Source organism: Sceloporus occidentalis, unplaced genomic scaffold (assembly GCF_023333645.1).
Source record: "Sceloporus occidentalis isolate IW3139 unplaced genomic scaffold, rSceOcc1.0.p SCAF_15, whole genome shotgun sequence".
NCBI classification, from domain to species: Eukaryota; Metazoa; Chordata; class Lepidosauria; order Squamata; family Phrynosomatidae; genus Sceloporus; species Sceloporus occidentalis.
Window position 1 is genome coordinate 2,587,189 of NW_028316995.1, and position 25,969 is coordinate 2,613,157.

The 25,969-nt window shown below is 40.3% G+C and overlaps 1 protein-coding gene across 1 annotated transcript in view; it reads right to left on the bottom strand.

Moving 5' to 3' along the window:
• LOC149303139 (tRNA (32-2'-O)-methyltransferase regulator THADA-like) overlaps positions 1-25,969 on the bottom strand; it is a 165,792-nt gene that overhangs the window by 10,481 nt on the left and 129,342 nt on the right. The window contains exons 29-34 of the mRNA XM_089481345.1: positions 21,915-22,033; positions 15,189-15,281; positions 12,039-12,047; positions 6,530-6,537; positions 2,472-2,839; positions 1,003-1,127 (exon numbers count right to left, since the gene is read on the bottom strand). Coding sequence (XP_089337471.1) covers positions 1,003-1,127; positions 2,472-2,839; positions 6,530-6,537; positions 12,039-12,047; positions 15,189-15,281; positions 21,915-22,033 — 722 coding nt within the window. The remainder of the gene's footprint in view (positions 1-1,002; positions 1,128-2,471; positions 2,840-6,529; positions 6,538-12,038; positions 12,048-15,188; positions 15,282-21,914; positions 22,034-25,969) is intronic.

The window sequence follows — 25,969 nt, forward strand, 5'->3', positions numbered from 1 at the left end:
GCCTAGTTTAGTTATTAAAAAGTTATATTCTGGTGGAACAGCACCTTTAAAGGGACAGCTCTGCCACCCCGTATTACAGGGATCAGCGTGTTACTGCTCTTGGTGCAAGGAAGCCGAGGAGAACGTATTAGTTTTTCTTCATTATAAATACATTTTGACATAACGGTTTATTAAGAACCAATATATGTTACGAAGTGTTCTTTCTCCATGCTTGAGATGGGCTCTAGCCAATGTTTTTAACACCATGGAAAACACACTGTCCCGGAATATCTGCACCAACATCCAATACAGTTGATCTTAAAACTTTTGTTAGGGTAAAAGCAGAAGAAAATATACACACGTATATTTTGATTTTTTACAATTATTTAATGTGAATGGTCCCATCGTGGAGCAGAGCTGCCGAATCCCCCCTCTTTATTTTGGAAAAGCAATTAGCTTTTAATCACAGTGACAGCTCTGCTGAAAGGCACTATATGTCTGCCATCACAATATTTACAGCCCAGCTCCTCCGTCTGGAGTTTCTCCACATCCACCAGGGTTGTCTAATAAATTGAATTGTGTGAAGATAAGAGGGGCCCTTGTTTCTTTTGCAATGAGCCTCACACTCTTAATGGAGAAATCTTAATGGAGAAAGCCCATTTGGGTGGGTTACGGCTCGGCCCCTGCCAGCTTCTTACTAGATCTCGGGGAGTTGCGATGGGTAAGAAACTTTTCCCTAAATCGAGCGAGTTGCCTGTTTGTAGGTGAATCCTTTCTCCCAACATTCCAAACATCTGATTTCATCGCCTTCGCTGAAAGGGTTACAGCGTACATCAGCTAACATTGTCTGTTTATTAAGTACGGCCATATGCCCCTGGAGCTACAGCATGGGATTAAACCAGATTTACAGAAATATATCACATTTCTTGGAACAGGCATCATATAGCGAAAAACACAATAAATATTTGAATTATATGTTGACAAACTGGAGTAATTTAATTACTAATAATTATTTAAACACACCTGTGGCTTCTTGTAGACGCGAGTTCTACGATCAGTTGCAAAAAATCCCTTGCCTCCACATGGAAATGGTTTTTGGCCATTAAAAGTATCTTTTTGGCATCCAGTTCATAACAGATTTTCAGCACCTAAAATGAATTTTCAGTTTAATAACTTTGGACATATGAGCGCAAGAAAACAAAAAGGTACGGCGTGCTAGTTATTTCTCCCCATTTCTCGCGGTAAGGATAGAGAAGTAACTATTCTGCGAAAAGATATACAGAACAATTGTCTTATTAAGTGCAAGGTCTTTGGTTTTGGAAGAAGTAGCTTTTTGTTTTGAATCTGTGTTTTATTTTTCTATTGTAATAAGTCAACGTGGCAGAATGTGCCTGCGCATGTTTTCTGAGCTCTTCTCTTTTATCAATAGAGAAATGAGCACGAGAGAGGAGGGCATCCGCTCTCACACTTTAGGGTTATATACAATAAGCGACAAAAGTTTTCTTATCGCCACAGCAACTGATGGAATGGTACAGCTCACTTAGTGATTCTATCACTAAGTGATGCTATTTTTACATAGAGAACCTTTATTATCCTTGTTTTTGAAAGCAAAGCAAATTTTGTCCAATAAGATAACACAAAGTGGATCAGAAATCCAGCGCAGACGGGGTTAATTTTGTAAATGACTATTGTAGCTGGAAACGGCTGATTTATAGGCGTACAGAGGCCCTTCATCACTCCCATCACTCCTGTGTTCCAATGGCCATTTATCACTCCCATCACTCCTGTGTTCCAATGGCCCTTTATCACTCCCATCACTCCTGTGTGAAAACCTCCAGAGCAGCATTTATATGAAACGTAAACGAGTCATTTATCTGTCGATAAAGATAATGGCTCTGGGTTTCTTACCGATTTATTTTAACAGTTTAATAAGGAATATTAGTGCATATCTATCCTGTTGTTTGAGGCCACGCACTTGACCACATATACCACGGTGAAAATGAGCTGCATTATAACGCAGCCTAATAGAAGGAATCATAAGTGATTTAGCAATTTTTTATTTATTTTTTGCTAGAAAGTCCTAGGTACGTGCCCAGTGGTCCTGAGCTCTGGGTGGGCCTCACTGGCCACATAGTATTAGCCATAATGACAGAAAGCTAAGTCAAGTAGATGAAACTGCAACTTTATTGCCAACACCATCTTTAGTAAGTGAACTCCTAAGAGGTCTATTCACTAACCCAAGAGTTTACGAGAGAGTTGAGCACATCCTTCTTACATGGGAAGCCCACTGGGGACAGCCGCACATAATGCCTAAGGGTATCCGAGTCCCCTGTGAATGCTGGGTTAAAAGACTGGATTATCAAAGGCCACATTTGTTATGGCTACTGTTCATTTCTGCGCGTTATCTCGAATGGCTAAATGCCCAAACGAACTCCAAATTCTTCCATGTGACCAAAATAGAATTTTCAACAGACATAGCATTAAATATTTACCTGGCATAAGCATTCTGAGTTGGTTTCCTTTGTTATCATCGGACACAGGGTTTTTTCAATGTCTAAAGATAAATGAGCGTATGAAGCTGCCGATGGACTGAGCGTGACCCATTGCAGCAAGGACTGAAGACTCAGCAGGCGTACTTCATGGAAATCTGACGTTAACATATGGTGAATCAGCCCGGGGAAGTCAGGATCACCGGTCTTAGACCGATCCGTGTCCGTGCTTCCTCCCGTCACGTGGAGAGAGAGCACTGATAGAACCAGCTGGGCAACACTCTGCATGTACAGCACATGACCAGGAACCGCGTGAGTGTGACACGCGCCTTCTCTCAATCCACACGCCTCCAGGACATCGGCTATATCATCTGTGAAGCCGTATACATCTATGAAGAAATTGGAAAAACAATATATATATACATTAAATGTAACAGCAACAATGTATTGCTCAAAGACACACAATAGGGAAATAAATGCGCTGACGTTAATGTGAAAATACTATAATGGGTAAATACAGGGATGTGCATAATTTACATTAGCAGCATCAATTACATAACCTTCCACGAAGAATATAATTACAAGCTGCTCTAAGCTGTCCGGCCAACAAATGGATCTTTGTGATCTGGCACACAGCAGAGGAGAAAGATGTAAGGTCCTGCGACAGAAGTTATTATACGGGAGACGTGTCTTCGTGGGAATCTTATATTCCATACCTTTGTTTTTTTTTGTTTGTTTTTTTTAAGGAATTTCACCCCTTTGGGATCCAATCCCTCGGCCGCCCTTTTATTTCTGATGTCCCTCTAAGAGGTAAGAGTGGGTGTAACTTTTGGTCATATCACCATAGCAACCAATGACATGTTCCTTCTGACTGGATCATTCCATTGGTTGCTTATGGTGATTTGCGCACAAGACTCACTTTTCTGGGATGCAAAATGGCTCCTTTTAACCCAGAAGCTCATAGATCACAGGGTTGCACACTACACTTTTACATCAACCTATATGCAGAAAGCAGGCGTGTGGCAGCATGTGCCCAGCAGGCAGTAGGTATTACATAATAGGTTGTCAACCACTCATGCCTCTTACAGTCCCGTTTTTGGTGAGACAATCCTGATTTGGGGGGGGGGGTATGGTCATAGCCTTTTGGACAAATTTCTTTGGGTATTCTGGATGAAGGGGTCCTATTATTAAAGAAAATTATATTGCCAGACTGATGAGAACGAGGCGGCCCTGGCACGTTAATGTCGATGGCCTCCCAATGACGTAAGCACATCCGACAGCTGGATATGACAGACAGCGCGTTACATTTTTATGCTCGTTTAGCGTGCAGCCGTCCATATCCATCCGGCGGCCACTGGAGCGGCAGATCGGATGATTTTGCCCGGTGTGCCAGAAGGCCGGTCCGGCCTGGACGTATCTCAACTGTAATTTTCACCTTCTAAATAAAGAACGGCCTTTTAGTAGAAACATCTGTTTGTTATAGCTGCCCTCTGGTGCCAGAGACCTCTCAGTTTGACACCACTGCCCTACTATGTATCAGTTACACAAGAATTAAAACAGGAGATGACACATTTAGGTTCATGCGGTGATTCTACAAGACGGGTCTGGCAACACGAAGCGTGCAGGGACTGTCACTGATTATTTTACTCCATAGCAGAACATATTTTAAACACGTACAGATATAATATTCCGAGGAAATCTGTCTTAACTCAATTACAGCTCGCCCAACAAAACCCACCACAATCGAATTATAGCAGTTATTCCTGCTCTGTTTGTTTATGTGTAATTCGGACATGATGCTACAATGAAATAAATTGCAATTAGTGCTGATCTAATCGGTTCTCGTTAACTGTGGTTTGCATTAAAAGCCTTGATCCAAGAAATCAAGGACATGTTTCGCATTAAAAGGCAGACGGCATTGAATGTTATGCCAATAAGCCCATGTGTCACACACAATTGTGAGGGGAATGGGATTATTTAACGCTGGGTTGCTATGAGAATAAGAGTAATTTGAACTCGACTCGATCAGGTTTCATCTCATCAAAATTTGGACAAGACATTTCCATTTTCCAACGCCACCGGTGTAAAATAAGACGAGGAGTGGATGATGTGTAGCATAACAAGACGTGGGGTTTGTTTGTCATGGGTTTCATAAGAGAATGTTTAAATAAAAACACGAGCAAGGTCGCTTTGACTTCTGTGGCAAGGATATTCTCTAATTTCTGTACAAACAAATGGCTTCCGTTTCTCTGCTTGTTATTAAAGAATGGTACGATTTCAGTAACGACAAACTGAGCAGGGGCGAGTCTAGGGCTAGAGGTGCCTGGTTGCATTATTTCTTGCCTCCCACCCATAACTATAACATGCGCCCATACTAACACGCAACGTATATACATAATACCTCCACCCCCATCACTAATCCTAGGCTCACCCAGAACACGCTACCACCGTGAGAGACACGCTGACAGCATATACTCACACACACACACAACACACTCACCCTCTCCCATCATTGGTGCTGTTGGCACAGCTCTCCCTCCCCTTACCCTGTCTTCACTGCAGCTCAGGATCTCCATGCGAGCTGCCACCCTACCACCGCAGGATCACGTAACCCGGATGGACATGAGTTCTCCTTTGTAAATACTTACGACTCTGGGATTTACAAACACTCAAGCCTCCTCCAAGGGTGTACCTTATTGGCACCAATATAGGCTACGCTCCTATGTTTGGAAGCACAAATCCGATTTACAGTATGTCTGGTAAAACTCCAGCTAGAGACCACACAACAGTTTGATCACAAACACATTTGGGAAAAAGCGAGGCCTGTACTGAGGCCAAGATAGTAATAGGCTTGAAGGTTTTCCTCTCTTGGAAGATAATATAGACCTGTTCATATATCGAACAGAACAAAGTAGGTGGCATTTAGCAACACAGAAAACACAAGGAAACCACAAGACTTATATTTCTAGACAAAAAATATTGTTACCACTAGGATATAAACGTATTTTCTGTTATTTCATGAACAGCTCTCTGCAATTGTCCACAGATCCCAAAGTTGAACGCCAAATGTTGTCGTCTTCGATTTGTTTGGTGTTTTTTCCATCAAAATATTGTATATCTGAAGTACGCGCTAATTGGGCCTGTTTTAAAACACTAAAGATCTCTTCATCTGTCTTTTAAGTAAATGAGCACTTTCCTGAGAAACACAATCCCCAGGAATTTATTGGTGTTCTGTTGTCTATAGTCAAACACTAAAAAAACTATAAACCTGTCCCACTCCCTCAGACACCAGCTAGTGCCACATGGCAGATATCAATTGCACATTAATCAGATTCTAAAAACAAGGCGTTTGGAAGGCCAGTTACAAGGGAAGCCATCAGATACATCCACTGAAAGGAAAACGGATATGGAATACCTAGTTTGAATCCTACCCCTAAGAAAATGAGCCAACACTGAGATTAATTGGTGTATTTGGTTACATTGTAGTGTCTTTGAACAATTTAGGCAGAATGCAAACTGAGATCGGTGGGAATTAAAAGCAGAGTGCGACGGGCAATAAGGTTTTAAAGACCCTTGAGAAGTTAGGAAGAACCGGACGTAGACCTCAATCTATAGCCATGATTGAGGTGAAGGAGCAGGGTGACACAGGCTAATAAAATCTATTGAGAGAAGTTGTGGCAATGTAAAAAAAATACACATGTAAACCTTAATCTGTGCTTTTTAATAGAAGAAAAAAATAAAATATGCCCCACATGATTATTTACAACAGAAAGTACAACTAAAGATAATTCCAAGGCATAGTTTCCAAGGCTCCCTTCTGTTCTCTAGGGAAACGGGGGTTATTCTTTAGAGGGGGAGTTGTAGTTTCAACCCCTCACTTCAATATTCATTATAAAGGGCAGACACTGGCAGGTGCTCCAGTGAGAAGGGCTGAGGTGACCCTCGACGAAATGTCATTGGATTTAACGATTCATAATACAGTACAAGCCAAGCCTGTCCTGTAGCAGAAGCTCTCTGGAGTTGTGGCTTCATAGTGTATAGTGAAGCCATGATGAATAGACCCCAGAATCTTTGGGGCGCCTTCCAACTAAATGATTCCTCTAGGACAAGAATATCATCAGTGTAATCAACAAAGCTGTGGGTTTATTTACCCTAGAGTGAAGAGGAGCCGTGTTCTCTGATCATACATTCACTTTATTCAGTAATATTCATTTTAATAGACTGGTTGCGTAAGGGTAGCCTGTACTCTTCATGAACTTACTGGAGACATTAGATTAAGCTATATTTTCACAGCTCACCGCTTGGCCTCTGCTTTTTGTTCCAGTGATTGAATCCTTGGAGTCTTACATTTGTCACACCCAGATCATATGAACAAAATTTATCTTGCCTCCTAATTCAGACACTTCAGGGAACGCAGCCAAACCGGGGCAGGAACTCTATACTAGGGCTATGCCCACACAAGTTAGTGAAAAATGGAACAACTTCAAATGTAGCAGGGAAACAATGCTGGCAGATTAACACAAGATCATTGGTAAATAATACACTACACAAACTCATCGTGGTTGGAAATGAGTTACCATAGCTGTTAGTTGGAAATATATTGGATTATTCGCTAAAAGGCTGATTATGGTGACTTTTACTATAAGTTTCAGGGAGTTTCTCCTGCTGAGTTGGGGACCATGCAGGTCCCCCCATGATGCTTACTTTAGTAAGAGGACATTGAAGAAATCTCATATTAACGATCCATGATTTATTGAAAAGCCAGAACGTCTAACAGGTAATGGTCCTTCACAATGTATGGAAAAGTCAGGGATACTCCGTGTCCGCCAATAAAGCCCAAATTATTTCCACGATCGTATATTTATTTGGGGTCTGTAGGACCTGGCACTAGAAGAGTTTGGGAAGGTTAAAAAAAAAAATCTGTATTTTCTGTTCTCTCTAAGTGTTTGCAAGACTTGAGCAGCCTTGAAACATGCCCGAGACACGGATCCGCTGTCACGGTATTTATGTTTTTAGAGCACATTTAATTACCCAGTGATTCAGGTCCAAAAACACTATGTGGTTCCAAGAAGCTCTTGCAATAAATACCAGGCATCAATGCAACAATTCTCTCCTGGATTTGGCATTAAGCAAACAACCCCTTGATATAATCCTCCTCTGTAAACAAAAGGCAGGCAGCTAAGTAAACTGTATGAAGAAGCTGTCTGCAAACGTTATCAGTTCAAGACTGGCTTTATCAGCGGAAGAACTCTGCCCACAAGACACTTCGGGCAGATGTAATCAGACCTGCCATGTTTTACATATATCTGGAGGACCTATGGGTAGGTTTGAATGCATGAAAGACCTCTACCTAAATGTATTTCCTGATTCTTCTGGCCAAATCCACCCATTACGCAATATAATTAAACATGGTTAGCCTGGCTATTAATGCGAACATTTGGGCTAATGATACTGGTTAATAAACCTAGTAAAACATGGTTTATTCACTGTGAATTTCCATAAAGGATTGGTACTCAAATTGGAGGAGACCGGTTCTTTTTGGACGTAAGTGGTAAGCAAAAGATTATTAAAGAGTGAAACAACAAGGTGAGTGCGAACCGATATGCTACATAAGATAATTAAAGTGACACTTCAGCCATGCATGTGATAATTTCAAGGGACACTGAGGTTAACACTTTTCCAATCTTGCAAATGCATGGAGGGATTTTGCAGAAGGTTTTGCAGAACATCCGTTTTGCCAAACATACGTTCTGCTTGTCACTGCGCAAGCGCTATACTCGTCACCAGCCGGATCCAGCGCCGATTGCGTAGGAGCTCCCCATGCAAGTTGTTGGCGGCTTCAAGACCATAGAGGGAGTGGGGTGCTGCGGCTTTTCTTAAAGGTGTACATCTGAAGGACAAGGTCTCTAATTCCATATTATATACTGTGTATATATATATTTGTCACTGTCATTAATAGCGACTCTGCTTGCAAGCTTACAATCTACAGTAATGTACAGTTATAACCACATATTAAAGCAGAACCTGTATTCAATAAATCAAACATGTTTTTCTTCAGTTTTAGGATCATAAACTAGAAAAGTAGAAACATTTTTGAAGGTAATCTGGCTTTATCAGCAGGAGAGAGTTTTGATTTTTGGTTACACACACATTTTCCTGATTTTGTTAAAAGAAAAAAAAAATCTATTGACAATTTTTGTAACAAATCTTCATATAATTATATTTTTATAGTTTCCTTTATTCCAGGGCAAGATCGGTCCTAAAGTAAACATGGGGTTAGTTCCTAGGATGTGCTCATGTGATGATCGTTTTGGAAATTTTCGGTACCATAAATAATTTCTTTTTTTTTTGCGGGACTAAGTTTAACAGTCGACTTCTCAACCATAACTTCACAAAGGAACATTTTAAGAATTATTATTGTTAAATGGCTGGTGTAAATCAGAGAGCTTCTCCTACGACCATTGTTCACCTGTCAGCTCTTTTTTTGGCAATTATTAAAAGAAATGACGTGTGTGGCTGAGACATATTTTTGTGTCACCAATAACAATGAATTCAGAAGAACTGAAAACAAATTGCGTTCATGGGTCATTGTCGGCCAATCAAAGGTTTCATTTTTTTAAGAAGAATTGAATCACCTGAAATCAGTTTATGTGGTTCAGCGAGGAAGAACTGACAAGTCTGATTTATCACAGAAGTTGAGCCAAACCAAGTCATCTGTATAAAATAAACTTCTACAAAAACACATTTTAGAAGGAACAATGCGTGTTTCCAGTGGAACCTTCCAGATCTACTATTGGGTGTAACACATGGTGACAAAACGGGGGAACTGGCCAAGCCTTCTACAGACCCCGCAGAGGCCCAGATATGATGTAAGGAGGTTTTTTACTTCACCGAGAGGCCAGTAGAAGCGGTGGAGCTTAATCTGGAAACATGCATTGGACGGGATTGAGGCGATCCTTCATATAAAAAGGATCAAGGACCATATATAAGATTTGAGGTGTTATAGAAGTAAAATGGACAGACTACATGAGCTGAATGGTTCTTATTTACCATGAAATTCTATACTGAATGAATTATGTTACTAGTAAATAAACTTGGTTTATTCCGATGGTTCTAAACTGGCATGGAGACGTGTCTGCATTAGCACTAGCCTATGGATACTCACTAGTGGCTGTCCATGCGGGCCGTCATGTTGATATCTTCTTAAAAGGGGAAAAAATAACATAAAAAATCTACTTTTGTCCTATAACAACAAAAATTTAGACAGATACTTGGGAACTCTCTAGGTTTGACACGGAGTGTCCGGGTAAAGCCCCGCTTCCCTGGGTCTATTTGTTATTTCTCTGGGCCAGGCGAGCTGTGCTTGGCCGTGTCCGCTCCATGTCTACTTCTCTCCACTGACTAAAGGCTCTCTGTGGCTAGCCTCGTCTCTTTCACAAAGCCATTCCCCCAGGTAGCCGACACAGGGATGCAGTTTTTTTTTTCTTTTTATCTGTTAGCAGCATGGTGGGAAAGTTTTCCTTGCACCTGTCGCTTCTTGTTGTGTCTCAGAGTAATGTTGCACAGACACTGGCAAGGGAAACTCTAACCTCTCCCTGTCCAAGATGGAAATCCATCGACTCTTCTAAAGCACAGTGTGTTTTGCCAGCATTCTCCCTTTAACTACAGTTCAGTAAATAAAAACTTTTTCGGAGGACAATGCCGAGATCCATGCTGTGGGTTTCCTGCACAGCTGTCTCCTTCTGGAGAGTAACGGTGCAACAACTGGTGTACGATGATGGCAACTCACCCGAGTGTTACAGTCTGTTTACTGGAACAAAAGGCGCTCGCTCGCAGATGTGTGCTTTCTGCGCTGGATTATTGTATTCCTGTAAAAACACCAGCACACCAACACACACAGGAACCCACACGCTCCCATCAAAATTACAAAATCAGGGGCTTTTTAATTCCAGTTAATAAACATTGACTTCTAGGAAACACTTTCACTAATATCAGGAGAAGGAGCATTGAGCTGTACTAAATTATCATTTTGCTTCTACGTGAAAAGACCTTTCCTAATTTCCCACCATCAAGTCACGTCTCACGCATCACAGGTTGCACATGACACGGGCCGGGCTCTGTTATGACAGAATATGGGGTTTATCTTCCTTTACCTTAACCCTTTAAGTGCTGTGTAATGGGCTATAGTTGGTGGCAAAAAAATAGCTTATACTTTTAATACGGAAATGCATTTATACATGTATATATATCTACACACACACTAGCGTTAAAAAATAAGTTTTCTATCAATTAGCCTTTTAAAATTAAACTTGGATTAGCGAACACAATGTGCCATTGGAACACAGGAGTGATGGGAGTGATAAAGGGCCTCTGTACGCCTTTGAAGAGATTCCATTAAAAATCAGCCATTTCCAGCTACAATAGTCATTTACAACATTAACCCCGTCTGCACTGGATTTCTAATCAGCTTCATGTTATTTTAATGAACAAAATCTGCTTTTCTTTCAAAAACAGAGAAGTTCCTAAGTGACCCAAAACTTTTCTACAGAAATGTAATTTCTTTATATGACACCTTACTAGCTAAAATGTGCATAACCCCCTCCCACCCACATAAAAAAATATGCAAAATATGACATTACACAGTATATTGCAAGATAGCCACAAATACAGGGTTAAGTACAATAATAAAAAAAAAAAGAAACCCTTTCCACAATCAATAAGTGCAGGGATCCGAGTGCCGCTAAGTAGGAGATTGCTGAGTGCACTTCACCTCCTACATGCGCCGCTCTATAACAGCACTCGCTAGTATACGAAGCAGCTACATTTCTAAATATAAAACTTTTCTAAAAAAACTAAAATAAATCCATAAATAAAACAAAGGAATTACAATAGGGGGCAGTGAAATTTAACATTAAAACAATAGACAATTTTACAATAAGATTAACACACAAGGCACACCGGTAGAGGGGAAGGCCTGCTCTTGTAAGAGTTTTGTAAGATTTCTGGCCCTTCCTTCCATCTGCAAACATAATTTTACGTTTCTTGGAAATACAGAATTCTTGAATGAGCTGGTTCTTTCTGGGTATGTCACTAACTGTACCCTTAGCTTTAATTCACGATTAGCTGCTAATGGGCAGAATCACCGAAGAATATCCATATTCCTGTAAGCGATTACATCATTTTTGGCACCGGGCAAATCATTTCATATTCTTGAATCAACATGGAAAGCAGTCGTGTTGACAGAGTTTATGTTCTCTTGGGCAGAAGCCCTGCTTTTAATAAGAAGATATTTATAAAAGACCTTAAGGTTGTTACCAAAGGGAAAGTGTGTGTGTGCGTGTATATTTAAAAAATGTCACTTTTGGGGCAATACCAACAACTGTCGTCCATTATTAACTAATGTAATTTTTTTTTAAATAAGGCATTTTGAGAGGACAATGCTTTGTTAGAAAAAGCATTGTATTTATTGGTGATAAGTCAGAAATTTCTGACTTAAATACCACTACCCTTGTCAAATGTCTACAGATAGACAGAGTTTAGAATCCCAAATCCAGTTTCTCTTGCTCTTGCTCTATAAAACTGATCGTTCCATAACGCAGCTCCCTATTAATAGTTCCCAAGCAATCCAAGTATAAAGACACAGACAGACTCCAATATGTGCATCGGTGATGGCAGAGTCAGCTTCTTATCATGTGACATGATCAGCATACCTGGGAACTTCTCAGCTCCGGCTACACGCGGCCAGGACTGCACACTGACGTCAGTGGGCGTTCCTGCTGAGGTTAGTGGGCATTCCCGCTGATGGCAGCGGGAAACACCCCCATTTAAAGAAGGGTGGGCGTGTCAAGACCCCGGTTCCCGCGACCCGGAGGATTCGGGTCTTGACCCAGAGGAGCAGCACTCACCCGGCAATCTCCGGGTCAAACCCGGAGAGTTCCCAGGTATGATGATCAGCCTGTAAGAAGCCCATATTTAGCCACAAGCTGCAGTACATAAGTGGAAGTTGCATGGCTCTCTGCTTGTAAGGAAAAGACAACAATCATGGTTACTGTGTGAGGATCCCTCGGCCAGCAGCCTGCAGCGACAGCAAGAGAGATACTCTGCAAGTACGAGCAGGCCTGCAGTTCTGCATGATGCCCCCCCTCCTGCCCTCTTGAGTATGATTCCTGGGCATATAATAATTATAAATATACTGGAGGGGGTCCTTGAACAGAGTTGCCCCAGGGCCCCACCTGACCATGATCTGTTCCTGCATGAACAATATATAGAATGCGTATGAATGGCATACCTCCTTCATAGTAAGTAAGCAGCTTTCTTATTGGGTAAAAAAAACATTTAAATGTGATGTGATAGCTGGATGCGGCATTGTGTACCTGTCATCTATTAGCTTCTCACATACCCCCTCTATACATGCAGAGAGGTGCAATAAACCCAGGGTCTTTTAAATACAAATAACAGGACGTCGAGCATTATTATAATTAAAGAACAGCTTCAAATATAACCCAACAAACAGCTCCAGATCAAAAGGTTGTGGTCAACAGAGAATAAAAACCTGGATAAAAAAAAATCTGAAGTAAGGCCAACAAGTGAAACCGAGCCAAGAAATTCATTCAAAATGATATATATCGGAAAATAGCAAGTTCTGCTGCTTAAACACTCTAATAAAGCATTCATGACAGTGGAAACTTAAGGAACGGGAGTGGAACAGAAAAACCACACAAGGGGAAAATCAAATATATATGTATATATATAGAATAAATAAATATATATATCTTTAAGCCGTGTGGGAAGGACAAATAGATTTATAACACTGCATGCACTGAAAGAGAATGCAGAGCACATAAAACACTAAGTCCGAAATTAGAGAAAGCCCGACGCGGAGTGTCCTTTGGCCCTTTTGCCATTTAGAGGGGGAATCTGTACTTTAAAGGCATAGCTACGCTATATCCCAGAACTCTACGGCCGACAGTTTTAAGATTTATTTCATGAAGGAATTCATTGTCTCCCTGGCCAAAAGGTAGATTTCCAGCTGTTTTTGAAGTACAGCTCCCATTATTCTCTGCTGTTACAAGGGCTGGCTAGGAATTATAGGTGTTGAATTCCAATAACAGCCGGTGACCTACTTTTGCGGCGCACCTACTATAAAGAAAAAGCACTTAATAGAGAGGGAGTTAGATGTGGCAGAGGCTAACACAGTGAGGGAGTTTAAACATGCATGGGGTAGGCATAAAGCTATCTGGAATCTAAGATAAGACCAAGAACTGATTAAGGTCCAAATCCTTACATCAGGGAGAATGGTCAGTCTAGATGGGCTGAATGACTCTTATCTGGCATCAATTCTGTAAGTCATTACCGAGATCACACAGAGTAAAGAATTCTCATCATTAGATATTCCTCAAGCTGTATTTAAAGCAAAAAGTGTTCATTTTTCTAGCAATAGTGTAATCAGTAAAGTATAAATGTTTAATTAAGTTCCTAATATTGTCAGAACAGAAAAGTTTTATAACAAAAACGATCGGTCAAACGACAGACCGTCTCTATTTTGACTGCCTTCACCTATTTTTGCCCGTGTGGTGGCCAGTATTTTGTTTTCCCAGGTGCTATAAAAAGGAGGCTTTAACGTATGTGAGAGTTCCAGGAGCACATCTAAGGTCATAGAAGTTTGAGGTTACTTGCTTACAACCTAAACAGACAAAGCAGACGGTAAATCAGGCTGCACAGCCAGAGCCGACGGCACACAAGCTTTTTTCCCCATAGACCGTATCTAAGAGACTGACCCGACTTGGCATATGGAAAAAGTATCAAGATCTCTTCCAAACTAACCTCAGCACAGGGAAGCCATTCCTTTCAGTCTGTTCACATAACTTATTTTTGGTTTAAAGACAGATAACATTCAGTACTTAACGTGCTCCTGAATATAAATACAAATTAACTAAAAATTGGATTAAATCCTTTGGGTAAGAGAACGAAGGCGGGCCTCATCGGCTGCATGTAGAGAATAACAAATGTAGATATTTATAAGAGGGGAAAGTGGATCGCGTACGATAGATGGGAAGAGTGGGTAACCGAATCCTTCTTCGTGCACTTAGCAGGTTAGGTGACCTTGTTTAACGCATCTATACTACATTTCCCAGCATGCACTGGGTGGTGATAGAAGTCCAGAGTCAGACCACAAGCCCTCTCCTCCCAAAATGGGTCATGTTCAGGAAGAGGAGGAGAAAGTCCTGTGGCTCAGCCCTCATTTTTGGTGCCTTGAGGTTTTTCTGCACATTTTTGTTACCATGGTAACAGCACTGACTTCACAAACAGTATAATTTTTAGCGATGTAACAAGCACGGTGTGTACACATAAAAAAACTCAACATTATACGGACCAAGGTACACTTATTGAAGAAAAATGCTTTTATCAAATGTCGCGCTTAAACTTTTTACAATAAATCTATGGGCTCAGTAGGTGCCCCTCCCCTCCTTCATGGTCAGAATATTCTCGTCACTGAATGGTTGCTTGAAGCACTGAATCAGTGGCAGGAAAACATTCCCATTGATATAAATGAGAGTGCTCAGACTGGCGGTAAGTATGTCTCGGGGAGAGAGTTGTGTTCAGCCAAACACATCTTCAGCAAGGAAAGTGGGGGAGAGGCAAAAACATATGGGGGATTCTGCAACAAAGATATTTGAGTTATAGCTGAATACTTTCAATCCACTATGAATATATTTCTACCACATACCTTGACTTTTAGACTTTCCAAGATAGTTAATGAACAAAGTCAATAGATCAATAAAAGCAGCCCTGGTTATCAAACACGGATTTTGCCTAAAAAAGAAAAAAAAATAAGAACCATTAAACATCATTTATTATTTAAAAAGAATCCTGAGATAAGCATTAGAACTGAAGGCCTGTTTCGAGTGGTTCATGTATTGGAATACACACATACAAGGCATTAATGGGTTTAGACTGTTTTGCCTTCTTTCTAGGTATTTTTTAAGTTTATTTTTTATCTAACCATTTCAACATGATTTTGATTAGCACTTTACTAATGACAGGAAACACCCGGGACCTTTGTATTTCAGTAACCTTAATTTGTGAGATGTATAACCTTTACATCACACGATATATACATCAGCATTTAATTCTTAAACAGAAATGTTTCATTTCGCATGTCTTCTCCCATAATGACCATTAATAAATCAAGTCAGTGACATCATGAGCTTTTAATTCATCGTGTAACGTTGTGGAATTGGAACGACAGTTCATGAAACTTGAAAAAAAGCTGGGTGAAAAAAAGTGTAGCTTCTATTGTGTAAAATGCGTAGAAAGAAAAGAAATATAATCTACCCAAAGAATACAAAGCCATTTGCAACCTGCAAGTATTCAGAATAGTGAAGGCATTTTTACAGACATTGTTCATCCACTGATCCTTCCACGCTACAGATCTTAGTTATTAAGTGGAAGCTGCAGCACAACAGCTATCTACAGTCCCATTTCTGTGCCTCTAATCAGTGGTAAGAAAATGATCCCATTGAGTTAGACCCTCAATCCCCCCCACACCGAACTCTTGGTTTGCCAAAAATGGAGCACTCTGGCAGTGAGCATAACACATGGGCGCCGGCAGAAGGGGATGTTGTCCTAGTGCTTGCCTAGGAGCCGGGGGCAAGGAAAAAAGCTTGGATGTGTAAGTGGTTAGGAGCATGGCACAGGGAGGCTGTTTGAAGCAAGGATGTCACATGCAGGCTGTTTGGAGGCAAATAGGACGTGTCCTATGCTTGTCCTGTGGATGCAATCTGGGTGCCAGGGCTGACTAGTATCAACTATAGGGGGGGGGTATGCAAGGGCGTGAGGGGGGCTGGCTGGGGGCATCACACAAATCAATACTAAAGGGGGAAGAGGGTGGTTGAATAAATATACAATGTGGGGCTTAAATTTTATTTAGTCACTTCAGAGGACAAAACATTCTAGGCCTAGAAATCAGTGAGAGGAAAAGTAAAGGTTTTGTGTTACTTTTATTTCAATCTGCATTTCTTATTTAAGGCCATATTTTCTCTCAGTGAAAAATGAGTGTGGCCCACATATACATTTCTGATGGAGTGGCCCACTGAAGAAAAAACTTGGACACCCCTGACATAAGGGGCTATTACTGCAGAATCCACCATGCAGCTATCAAAGACATTAATGTTTCCCCTTATGAATATCAATATACCTCTATAGCTGGGGCCATACACGAAATATGTTTTAATGGTTAAAAAAACTAAATTCATTTTTACTCGCAAGTATAGACAGATATTACAATAAGTTGACAGTACAGGAAATATACCTGGGGATCTAAAACACGTGCAACAGAAAACTGCTTCCCCCAGTCTACTGAAAACTGTCCCTGAAACTATCCTGGTTTCTGTCAAGCTTTTACATATACTGCGTTCATGTCAATGTTCAATCAGTCTTTCATAAAGAAAAAATGTCTACTTGAAGGACATTTAAACAGATGCTTTTGAAAGGAATATAAATATTTGATTCCATATTTCTATATAAGAACATTTCAAATTAAAATGTGACATCTTTGGTAAATTATTCACATTGTACATACAACAGCAAAGAAAGTCTCAAAGGTTTGTTTATGGGAAAGGGCTACAGAAAAGATACCATAGCGGAGTCAAACCTGGAAGAGTTAGAACATTACAGAATGAGAAAGGTGTTCCAACAGCAATAGTTTCTTTTGCCAAAGCATACAAATGAAACACGATGTATGTTTCCTTGCCTTTGACATAACAAATTGCTAGCGCTGAACTGAACCCACTGGGTCGGAGAGCTTTTTTCCCCCCTTTTTTTACAGCTAGTCTTCAGACAGCCACTCAAACATCATACATAAAGCTTTGCCAGAAGGAACCTTTGATAATTTACTAGTTGCTTATTTTTGGCTTCCTTTCCGCCACATAAGAGTATTCCAAAGAAAATCTACCATCTCGTGATTCTTTCTGGACATTCTGCCTTCCCCACTACATAAAAGGAGAGCATTGCTTTTAAGCAGACCAAAACAGGTCCATCACACCAAGTCAGAACATTTTCTGTTGCCTCAGGATTTATTTGGATAGCAAGCCTTGAAAGCAGACTTGTCACCTGAGATAAGTGACATCAGTAGGGTATACATAATTGGTTATATGTTGCGCTAGGATTTAAAAAAACAAAAAAAATACCGGTAAAAAATAATAATTTGCTAAAGAGAATGTAGGATGGGTTAGCAGCCCAAACTCTCCTGACAAAATCTCTCAACGTATGGTTCTCCCACACGTGATTGGTTCACTTTAGGTTATGGAGCGCATAGGTTACATAGAGGCAGCTGCCCTACAGTGAAATTTATTTACCCCCAGAGGTGCCTAACTCAAGGCTGAACATAGATTACTATTTGTAGATATCCGCTTGTGATCACTAGCAATTGGTTAAACGGTTTTTAGAGGGACTCCCTGGCCTGTGTGCTGTCCTTTGGGCCTGGAGCTGAGCACCAGTGTTATAATTCCATATGGCAATATCCACCTCCAAAGCCTACAACGTTCCAGCTGCCCAAATCAGAACTTCTGTGTTGGGAGATGTGGCTATAGGTGGACAGGTGGCCAGGGCCAGGACCAGGACCACTCACGAAACTAACGCGTAGAGCCATCTTGTGGCTCTCATAGTAACGGCACAGACCTCCATTGATTTTACAGCTCCCTAGGCCAAGCAGAGGAGATAAGAGGATCTCCTCAATCTGCCCATGATCCCAACTATCTGCAAAAAACAGGACTCTTGGGTGGTATGCTTTTCCAGCTGCAGTATACATAATATATGTGCTGTAAAACATATTTAAGTCCTTTAAACTATGCAAATCTACACTTTTTGAAGTAGCAAAGGGACTGCGCGACAAATTGTTTTTCTTTATTTGCAGATGGTCACCAGAAATTCTCAACAATAAATCATCATTCATTTTGGGCTTGTATTGTGTAATGGAAAATCTGGTCTCTGTGGACCCATGTGCAATTCACGACTTATCAGAAAACATACTAAATATAGTTATTGGGGAGAAACGGGGGAATAATTAATTCTCCGTAAGATAAGAGAGTCTTGAATATATGTACAGGGTAGGCCTGGTCTTGGCAGAAGACCAAAGAATAAGAATGAGAATAAGAGCGAGCGGGAGGGGGTCAAACTAATGTTTCACTTCCATAGGGCTATAAGAGTAACGCTGCACCGTTCAGCGAGGTTAGTTTCAGTATCCATTAATAAAATCAGTATTATTTTAGTAACCAAATAAAATGCATCTCATGGCTGTAAAGCTTTACATAAGTGCATGAATGTTACAGTGAGACTAAAAAATTGATTTGGTCTTTTCAAAAGAAGCCAAATAAATTTTTTCAGTGCCCCAAATTTTGACAAGGAAAGTTGCATTTTAGAAGTTCCAAGCTGTTTTCTTGGTGCTTAAAGACAGTCGTCGATAGTCTTTGCCTGCTCCTGATTTTTATCTAGTTTGTTAGGGAGGGTCTTAAGCCGCATCCCTTAAGCCGGAAGACCAAAACGAGTGATCCTCACTGCAGGACCAGTAAGAAACGATCGCTCTGACAATTCCTGGTTTCAGATGATTGGCTGAGACAAGCCCCGTCATCATCAGGGCAAATCTACAGCCCGCCGACAGGAAATGAGATATATGAGTAGATAAACCTAAATGTTGGAAAATTCCAATGGGAAAGAAAAAAAAATACAAGAGAAAGAGGTTCCTTAATCATTATCTTAGTCTACTACTCAAGTAACCCTTATCATACCGAATCATAGAAAACTTTGGACCTTGATCTCCCAGTGGACCATGTGACCCATGCCGGCCTATAGGTAAAGCTCCGCCATAAAGCAATCATCCTATATGGTTTGTGAGTAAAGGGCGATACCTAAATACAAACGGCTTAGATAAAATGGCGAAATCCAGGCATAAAAATCATGTAAAAACATAAAATCAAACACATGCTTTTCTCTGATGCAACATTAAACACTGAAAACTGTTTTCTAAGGGACAACGTCTTTAGGGTGTAATTATGGAAAATAATGCGCTGTGCTCACAAGACAATTGCAGAGAATTAAAAGTATGTGTACATTCATATAAAAATCCTGTTTTTACAATAAAGCCTTGTAATTAAATGATTCATCAATTAACTTATAACTTGCCACTTAACGGAAAACTAAATTCTATATCTAATGCAGCACACGGTCAGGGTTTAATTTTCTTGTTAAATGCAACAATAATTGGTCTCAAATCAAGTGAGTGCGCATAATTATTTTACTCCGATACAAGTGAATTGTGACACCGCAAGCAAGCACAGCAGCTTCATTACTAAGAAACACAAAAAGTAACGCCGCTGTTTGCATATGAATAATGTGATCCTAAGTATTGATGCAATCCATTTACCGCTTAAAGCTGCAGACACCCACACGGGCAGCTGAATGTAGGAATGATTTCACACCAAAAATACGAAGCCAAGCCGTGGGAGAGCCATTTTAAGGGAAATATTAGTCTTTTGTGTTGTGCACCTTTAAATATAGGCTTTCACACTATATAATAACAATGAAATGTTCTGTCGAGGCAGTGCTGCTATGTGGGGTCAACACAGGACCGCTACAAAACCATATAGACTTATATATAGTCTTCTTCTAGGTATCGGTTTGCAAGAAAGAATATTACGAAATCCGTCTGTGGCGTGATATGTAATCCAGGTCTTAAAGCTCACAGCAGCCTCTAACTATAATATCAGACTATTTTTAATGCCAAACATTTGGTACAATCGCAGCTTTCAGCTCTAAAGTACAATCATGTAGAATTTATATGCCAGATGTAAAATGTAATGTGCCAGGAACGGACGCATCCATACAGATCAATATTAAAGGTACTGTCATTGTTTTTTTTCACGTGTTTATTCCATTTCACTAAAGACTGAAGCCTAGGACCTGCCCTGAGTATATGGAGTACTGTCTTGGCTACAACCCCTTACTGTCCGTGTGGATTTGTCAAATGCTGACGATTTATAATTTAAACCTATAACCAGGGTTTAGATATTCAGAACGTCTCTCTACCTTCTCCGCCGACCGCTTCCGTGTCCCTGTCTCTTTTTACGCAGCTCTGGAGAGAAACTGACAAAGAAGAAGAAGACAGAAGAACAAGAAGAAGCAAGAGAGGAAGGGGAGCTGCGGAAAAGGAGATAATGGACATGGAGGCGACCGTGAGTGAGAGAGCGTGAGATTTAGGTTTTCTTTAAAATGGCACCAAACTATAAGGGTGTTTTCTATAATCGGGACAATAAGTTTGTTAGTTCTCAAACAACAAAATACTTTGTGCTCGGGATGTGACACGCTTCACCTTTATGTTTTTAAAGCAGCTGTCATACTGGTACTTTTTTGGGGTGGGTTATTATTTTAGAGTTCTACGACACAGGATTCCAGCTACGTAACCTTAAAGACCGACTGTCACCAAAAGTAAACTTGACATAAGCCAACAATGGAAAAAACCTGCCCATGTGTTTTTTATCATGTTTTTTTTTGGTTTTTTTTAACACAAACTCTTTGTATTGGGTATTTTGCTGTGTTTGCTTTTTTCTGCAATAGTTCTAAAACGAGAAACAATCACACAGGAGGATCCCTGTTGCATGCTGGGTATATTGTTTTCATGCAGAAGAAACGGGAAATCATTGCATTTTTTTTAAATAACAAATCTAAATCTGTTGAAAGGTGTAAAAAATGTCAGCCCCAACATATAGATGTTTCTCCTATTTGTATGTTCTGTATGTATTATATATGTTCTGTGTGGATTCTATATGTATGTACTGGTTAATGCCGGACATTTCTGGCAACAGAGCGACTAGTTGTTTATGGCGCATCTTGGTGGACCAACGTATTGACAGAATACAGAATAAGATCTACGGACACTTATACTTCCCAAGAAATCCAACAAGAAACGGACAATAAAGTCTACAAAAGCTTATGTGGATAGCCCGTATGAATATCGATCAGATAAACCAGAACCTTCTGAGTACTCTCTGGCACCGATAATGCAATGCCACATTTTTGAGACAGGGTCACTTTAAGCGAATAAACTTTAAATCTGTGATTTTCCTCTGAAGGATTAATCTAGCTTTTAACAAGCTTTTATAGTTTTCATAACAACCTATCGGTGACTGATCGCACGTCATATGCCAATGAAGCGTTCCTGGCAAAAAATAAATAAATCAGAATGAGGCAAAATGTTACATTTTCAAAGATTTTGTTCTGGGAAGGGTGTGGACATTCAGCAATACTAGGAACGAGGTTTCTAAAGTTACATTAAATATGACTTTTTCTTCTGCATGCAATCAGCTTCTGACCAAAATATGAACGTTTATGAACGCCTTATGTAACTTTACAGGCGCTGGTGTAGTAACTTCCTACATCTTAGCAGGGACATACCTCTTGGCCAGCCACACTTTGGCTTTCAGACACAAGATGAGATCACACACCTCCTGCTTAATTCGCTCTGAATTAGCTGTGTGTTTAGCCTCGAAGAAGGAATGCATCAAGTGTAAAACCTGGAGAGAAAAAAAGACCAATACCGTTAAAACGACTGTTAATCTCCAGTCCCCCGGCTCTTACTTCTCGTCAAAATAACTTGCATAAAGAAACAGCCACCTGTATTCTTGCGCTGGAAACTTCACTTACTCCTGGAAAATGCCCCAAATCGCTCATTCGTTTATATGCTATGGCCTGCGAGCAAAGTGCTCAGCAAATTAAAGAAATAGCCAAATGACCTCATCGCGCCATCATGATTTCCTTAATGAAATCACATCCTTGTAATTAAAAACAACCGAGTAAGTTTAAGCAAACCTTAAGTCTCCCCCCCTCACTTGGCGTACGCACAATTAGCTTACCAAGAGGATATATGGTGACCAGAAGAAAATGCAATTTTGCCATTAAAAAGTTTTTCTATGGATTTGGGGTTCTACGGGGTTCACTACAGTGTGGTAAGTGAAAGTTTATATATACCCACATATGTCATTGTACAACGCTGCAGCATATGATGGCACTATATAAATGAATACGCAATAGTATACATTTTACCGACAGATGAGATAAAAGACATCCATACGTAACAATTATGCTGCTAACTGCTTCTGTTTTAATAAAGGTGCAGTTCCCCTGTGAAGAGCTTTCCACAAATGTGTTACGGGGAATAGCACTTTATGCAGGTTTAAGATACCGTGATATATCGGGGGGGGGGGGGTTGTCTCCCACCAATGACATTTGCTAGTTATTCTGGAGATGACAGCTCCGCTAAATTTACTTCTATTTCTCCGAAAGGAAAATCCATCAAATTATTTTGCAACGTGGTATGAGATTAAAAATAACTTTTCAAAATGATTTTGTTTCTATTCTATTTCTTACACAATAATGCATTCAGACAGATTTTGTATGAGTTTCACAATTCAACACCCTCGTGGAACGACCGTACAGCAGGTGCAGGTGTGTGGAGGGCCGAATATAGCCAGGATTTCATCGTAGAGGCCGCCAATGGCCAGTGCCAGTAAACTGGTGAAGGTGGAAATAGCATTCTCATGGAAGCGATCCCGTAGCATATTTAGACTGAGTTGTAATTGGGTATAATACCCACCCCGTTCTCTAGGGCCATTGAAAAAGGGGTAAATTGTGCAAATTATACCAGAGATTTTAGGTTAAAACGTCAACTAACTTAAAGCTGAACGTACTTTGCGCGACGCCCTACTGGGAGCCAAGGAGGTCTTCCTCTCTTTACTTCCATTCTAAAAGAGACCGTCTGCTTATCTGAAGGGTATATATTCTTCCACCATGAGCCAGCAGCCATCCAACAGCTGAAAAAACAGCAACATTTACGGGCACGCCAACCACAATCGTCTATTTAGAAACTAAAACCAAAGCGGAGCTGGTAAAGTTGCGTGCCATTCCTGTATTTCTTGTAAGCCACAATTCCTGCAGAACTCCTTGGAAGACATGGACAGACAAGCTTCGGTATTATTGGTACCGAGGGGCTGTTTGCACAGAAACAACTCAAAACTCAAAAAGTATATACCGAATTTAAAAGCAATGATTACTTTTAAAGGGACACACTAGACCCCAACCACACACATCACATTTTGCATTGACTCCAGTGCAAATTGAGATGTGTATTTATTCATTTTCTATAGGAAATTAGACCTGCCGGCTCTAAAGTATATTAATTGAGAAGGTTAGACAGAAAGGAGGAATAGCTAGGACTGTAAGTAAATGAAGCAAAGAAAGGAACTAAATCCACTTTGTAAAAACAAAAATCTACGAATCACTTTGCATGTTGTGAAATTCGCCGGGTTTCATGGGAAATTAACTCAATGATCATTTTAAATGACCCTGGACTGCTCCTTTAAAAAAAAAGTTTGCTAAGAAAAGCGGCTAAAACCATACTAGACCAAGACAAATGGAGTCTTTAGCTGTGGTTCATAACCTTTATTGGGCTAGCATGAGAAAAAAAAAGTACAATTACAATTGGGAGCTCAGAGCTCTTTTCTTCAGATGCGGCTTTTATGAGTTCATAAAAAATGTCCAACCTACTAGGGCCACCTCCGTGTGAAGGACACGAGTGGGTGTGCAGCGTCTGGTTAAGGAGGCAAAAGTGTGAGTATGTGGGGTAAGAGTCACCTTAACGTTTAGTTTAAGAGTGATAAAGGACCCAGCTCTTCTACAAGGCTTGAGATTTTCCTGGTAAATAGATTTCTTTTCCCACTCTTTACTCAAACTAGGTGGATATTTGGCCCATGCTGTCACTTTTTCCAAAGCTAAACCACATCACAGTTTTAAGCCCTTACACCATGCCCTACAGATGGCTGGGGTGAAGAAGTTGGACCTGGCGTGGCTGGGTTCTTGATTTAAATGTGTAGTGGTACACATCTGCTGGGCATATCCAAACAAATCTGGGCCTGTTGTGCCACCCCGCACCAGCCTCCATAACTCCTATCAGATGGGGACTTGTGTTGTGCCTCTGAAGTTCAACGTTACCAAACCTCATTCTATTTCCATTTAAGTACTAACAACATATTATATATATATATATACACACACATACATATTAGCACAATGACAAAATGACATTAAAAACACCACATTCTAAAAGCAACTTTACAAATTTCAAGCTTTCAAGCGTTTAATCTCCATTACTGGAAGTAAGAACGCCACACAAAAGACTACTTTAGCTGGACAGAAGTGAGTGTGAAACAAGCTAACGTACTTCCTTACACATCAACCTGTTTTTAACACACATCTGCTCCAGACCACAGGCTATAAAAAGTAGTTTCTAACCCCATTGCATCAACGGGGCTGTGTCCTCTCCGACTCGGTACAAAACTGAATAAAAAAAAAAAATACACCAAAAATACATTTGCAATAACAAAAGGATTTCATCTTGGCCTCCTCTGTATTATATATACATTTAAAAAGACCACTCCGGAATTAATTATACTTTAAACCAGCACTGGGTTTGCTGAAAGTGCCGTGGTTAACCACGCTTTCTCAATGGGAGGAATAGTAAAATCTATATTTATAATGGCCGGGTCGTGTACAGGCAAATATTTTCCCAAACACAAACCTCCCACATATATGAAAGACCTATTCTAAACACATGCTTTCAACAGTCCGAGACAGCATCAAGTGTGTCACATCAGCGCATGGCATTCAGGCAGATTGTCATTATGGCACAAATCTCACACCAAATGAACCAATATAATGGTGTCTATACCCAGCATATGTACTGGAAACCCACCATCTGTATAGATTGTAATCTATTTTTTTTATTTAATAGTTATTTTATTAAAATATAGATTGTAATCTAACTGTATGTAAGCGCTATGGAATAGCTCTAAAAATAAAAATAAATAATTGTTCAGCTCCTATTTAAATCTGTGGTAGTAGCAACAGCCAATCACATGTATGCTATTAGAAAACTATTGTAGTATAAAAAATACATATATATTTCTTATTTGAGAAAAAGCACAGCAATCCATCAGTCCTAAACCAATGCGAGGCATTTTATATTTTTAGATTAGCGACTTTTGTTGTAGCTTGAGTTGAACATGAGATGTTTCACCCACTTTCTATTATCAGAGATGCAGCGTTATAAATGCCATCCAAGCCACATTAACCAACGGCCAATAACGAAGGTCTGAATGGTCGTCAATAGCTTGTAACTTCCCAGGCTCGAAGCCTTGTACCCCTTATGTTAGGTGTCAGGCCTGATTTATGGAGGGGCTTTAATTGTGGCTAGCCTCCGATATACAGCTAATCGGGCAAGATGTGGGCTACCACCCCAACCGGGAGATCAGCAACTGCCCTGGAAGCCCAGCCCAGAACTGTGATATCCAGGGCCTCAATACCAACATAGAAAGCTCCAAAGAATAGTCCTGCCTTCATCTAAGGAGTGTAGAATGGCTTATGCCAGGGGAGAATTATATCAACATTAGTTCATC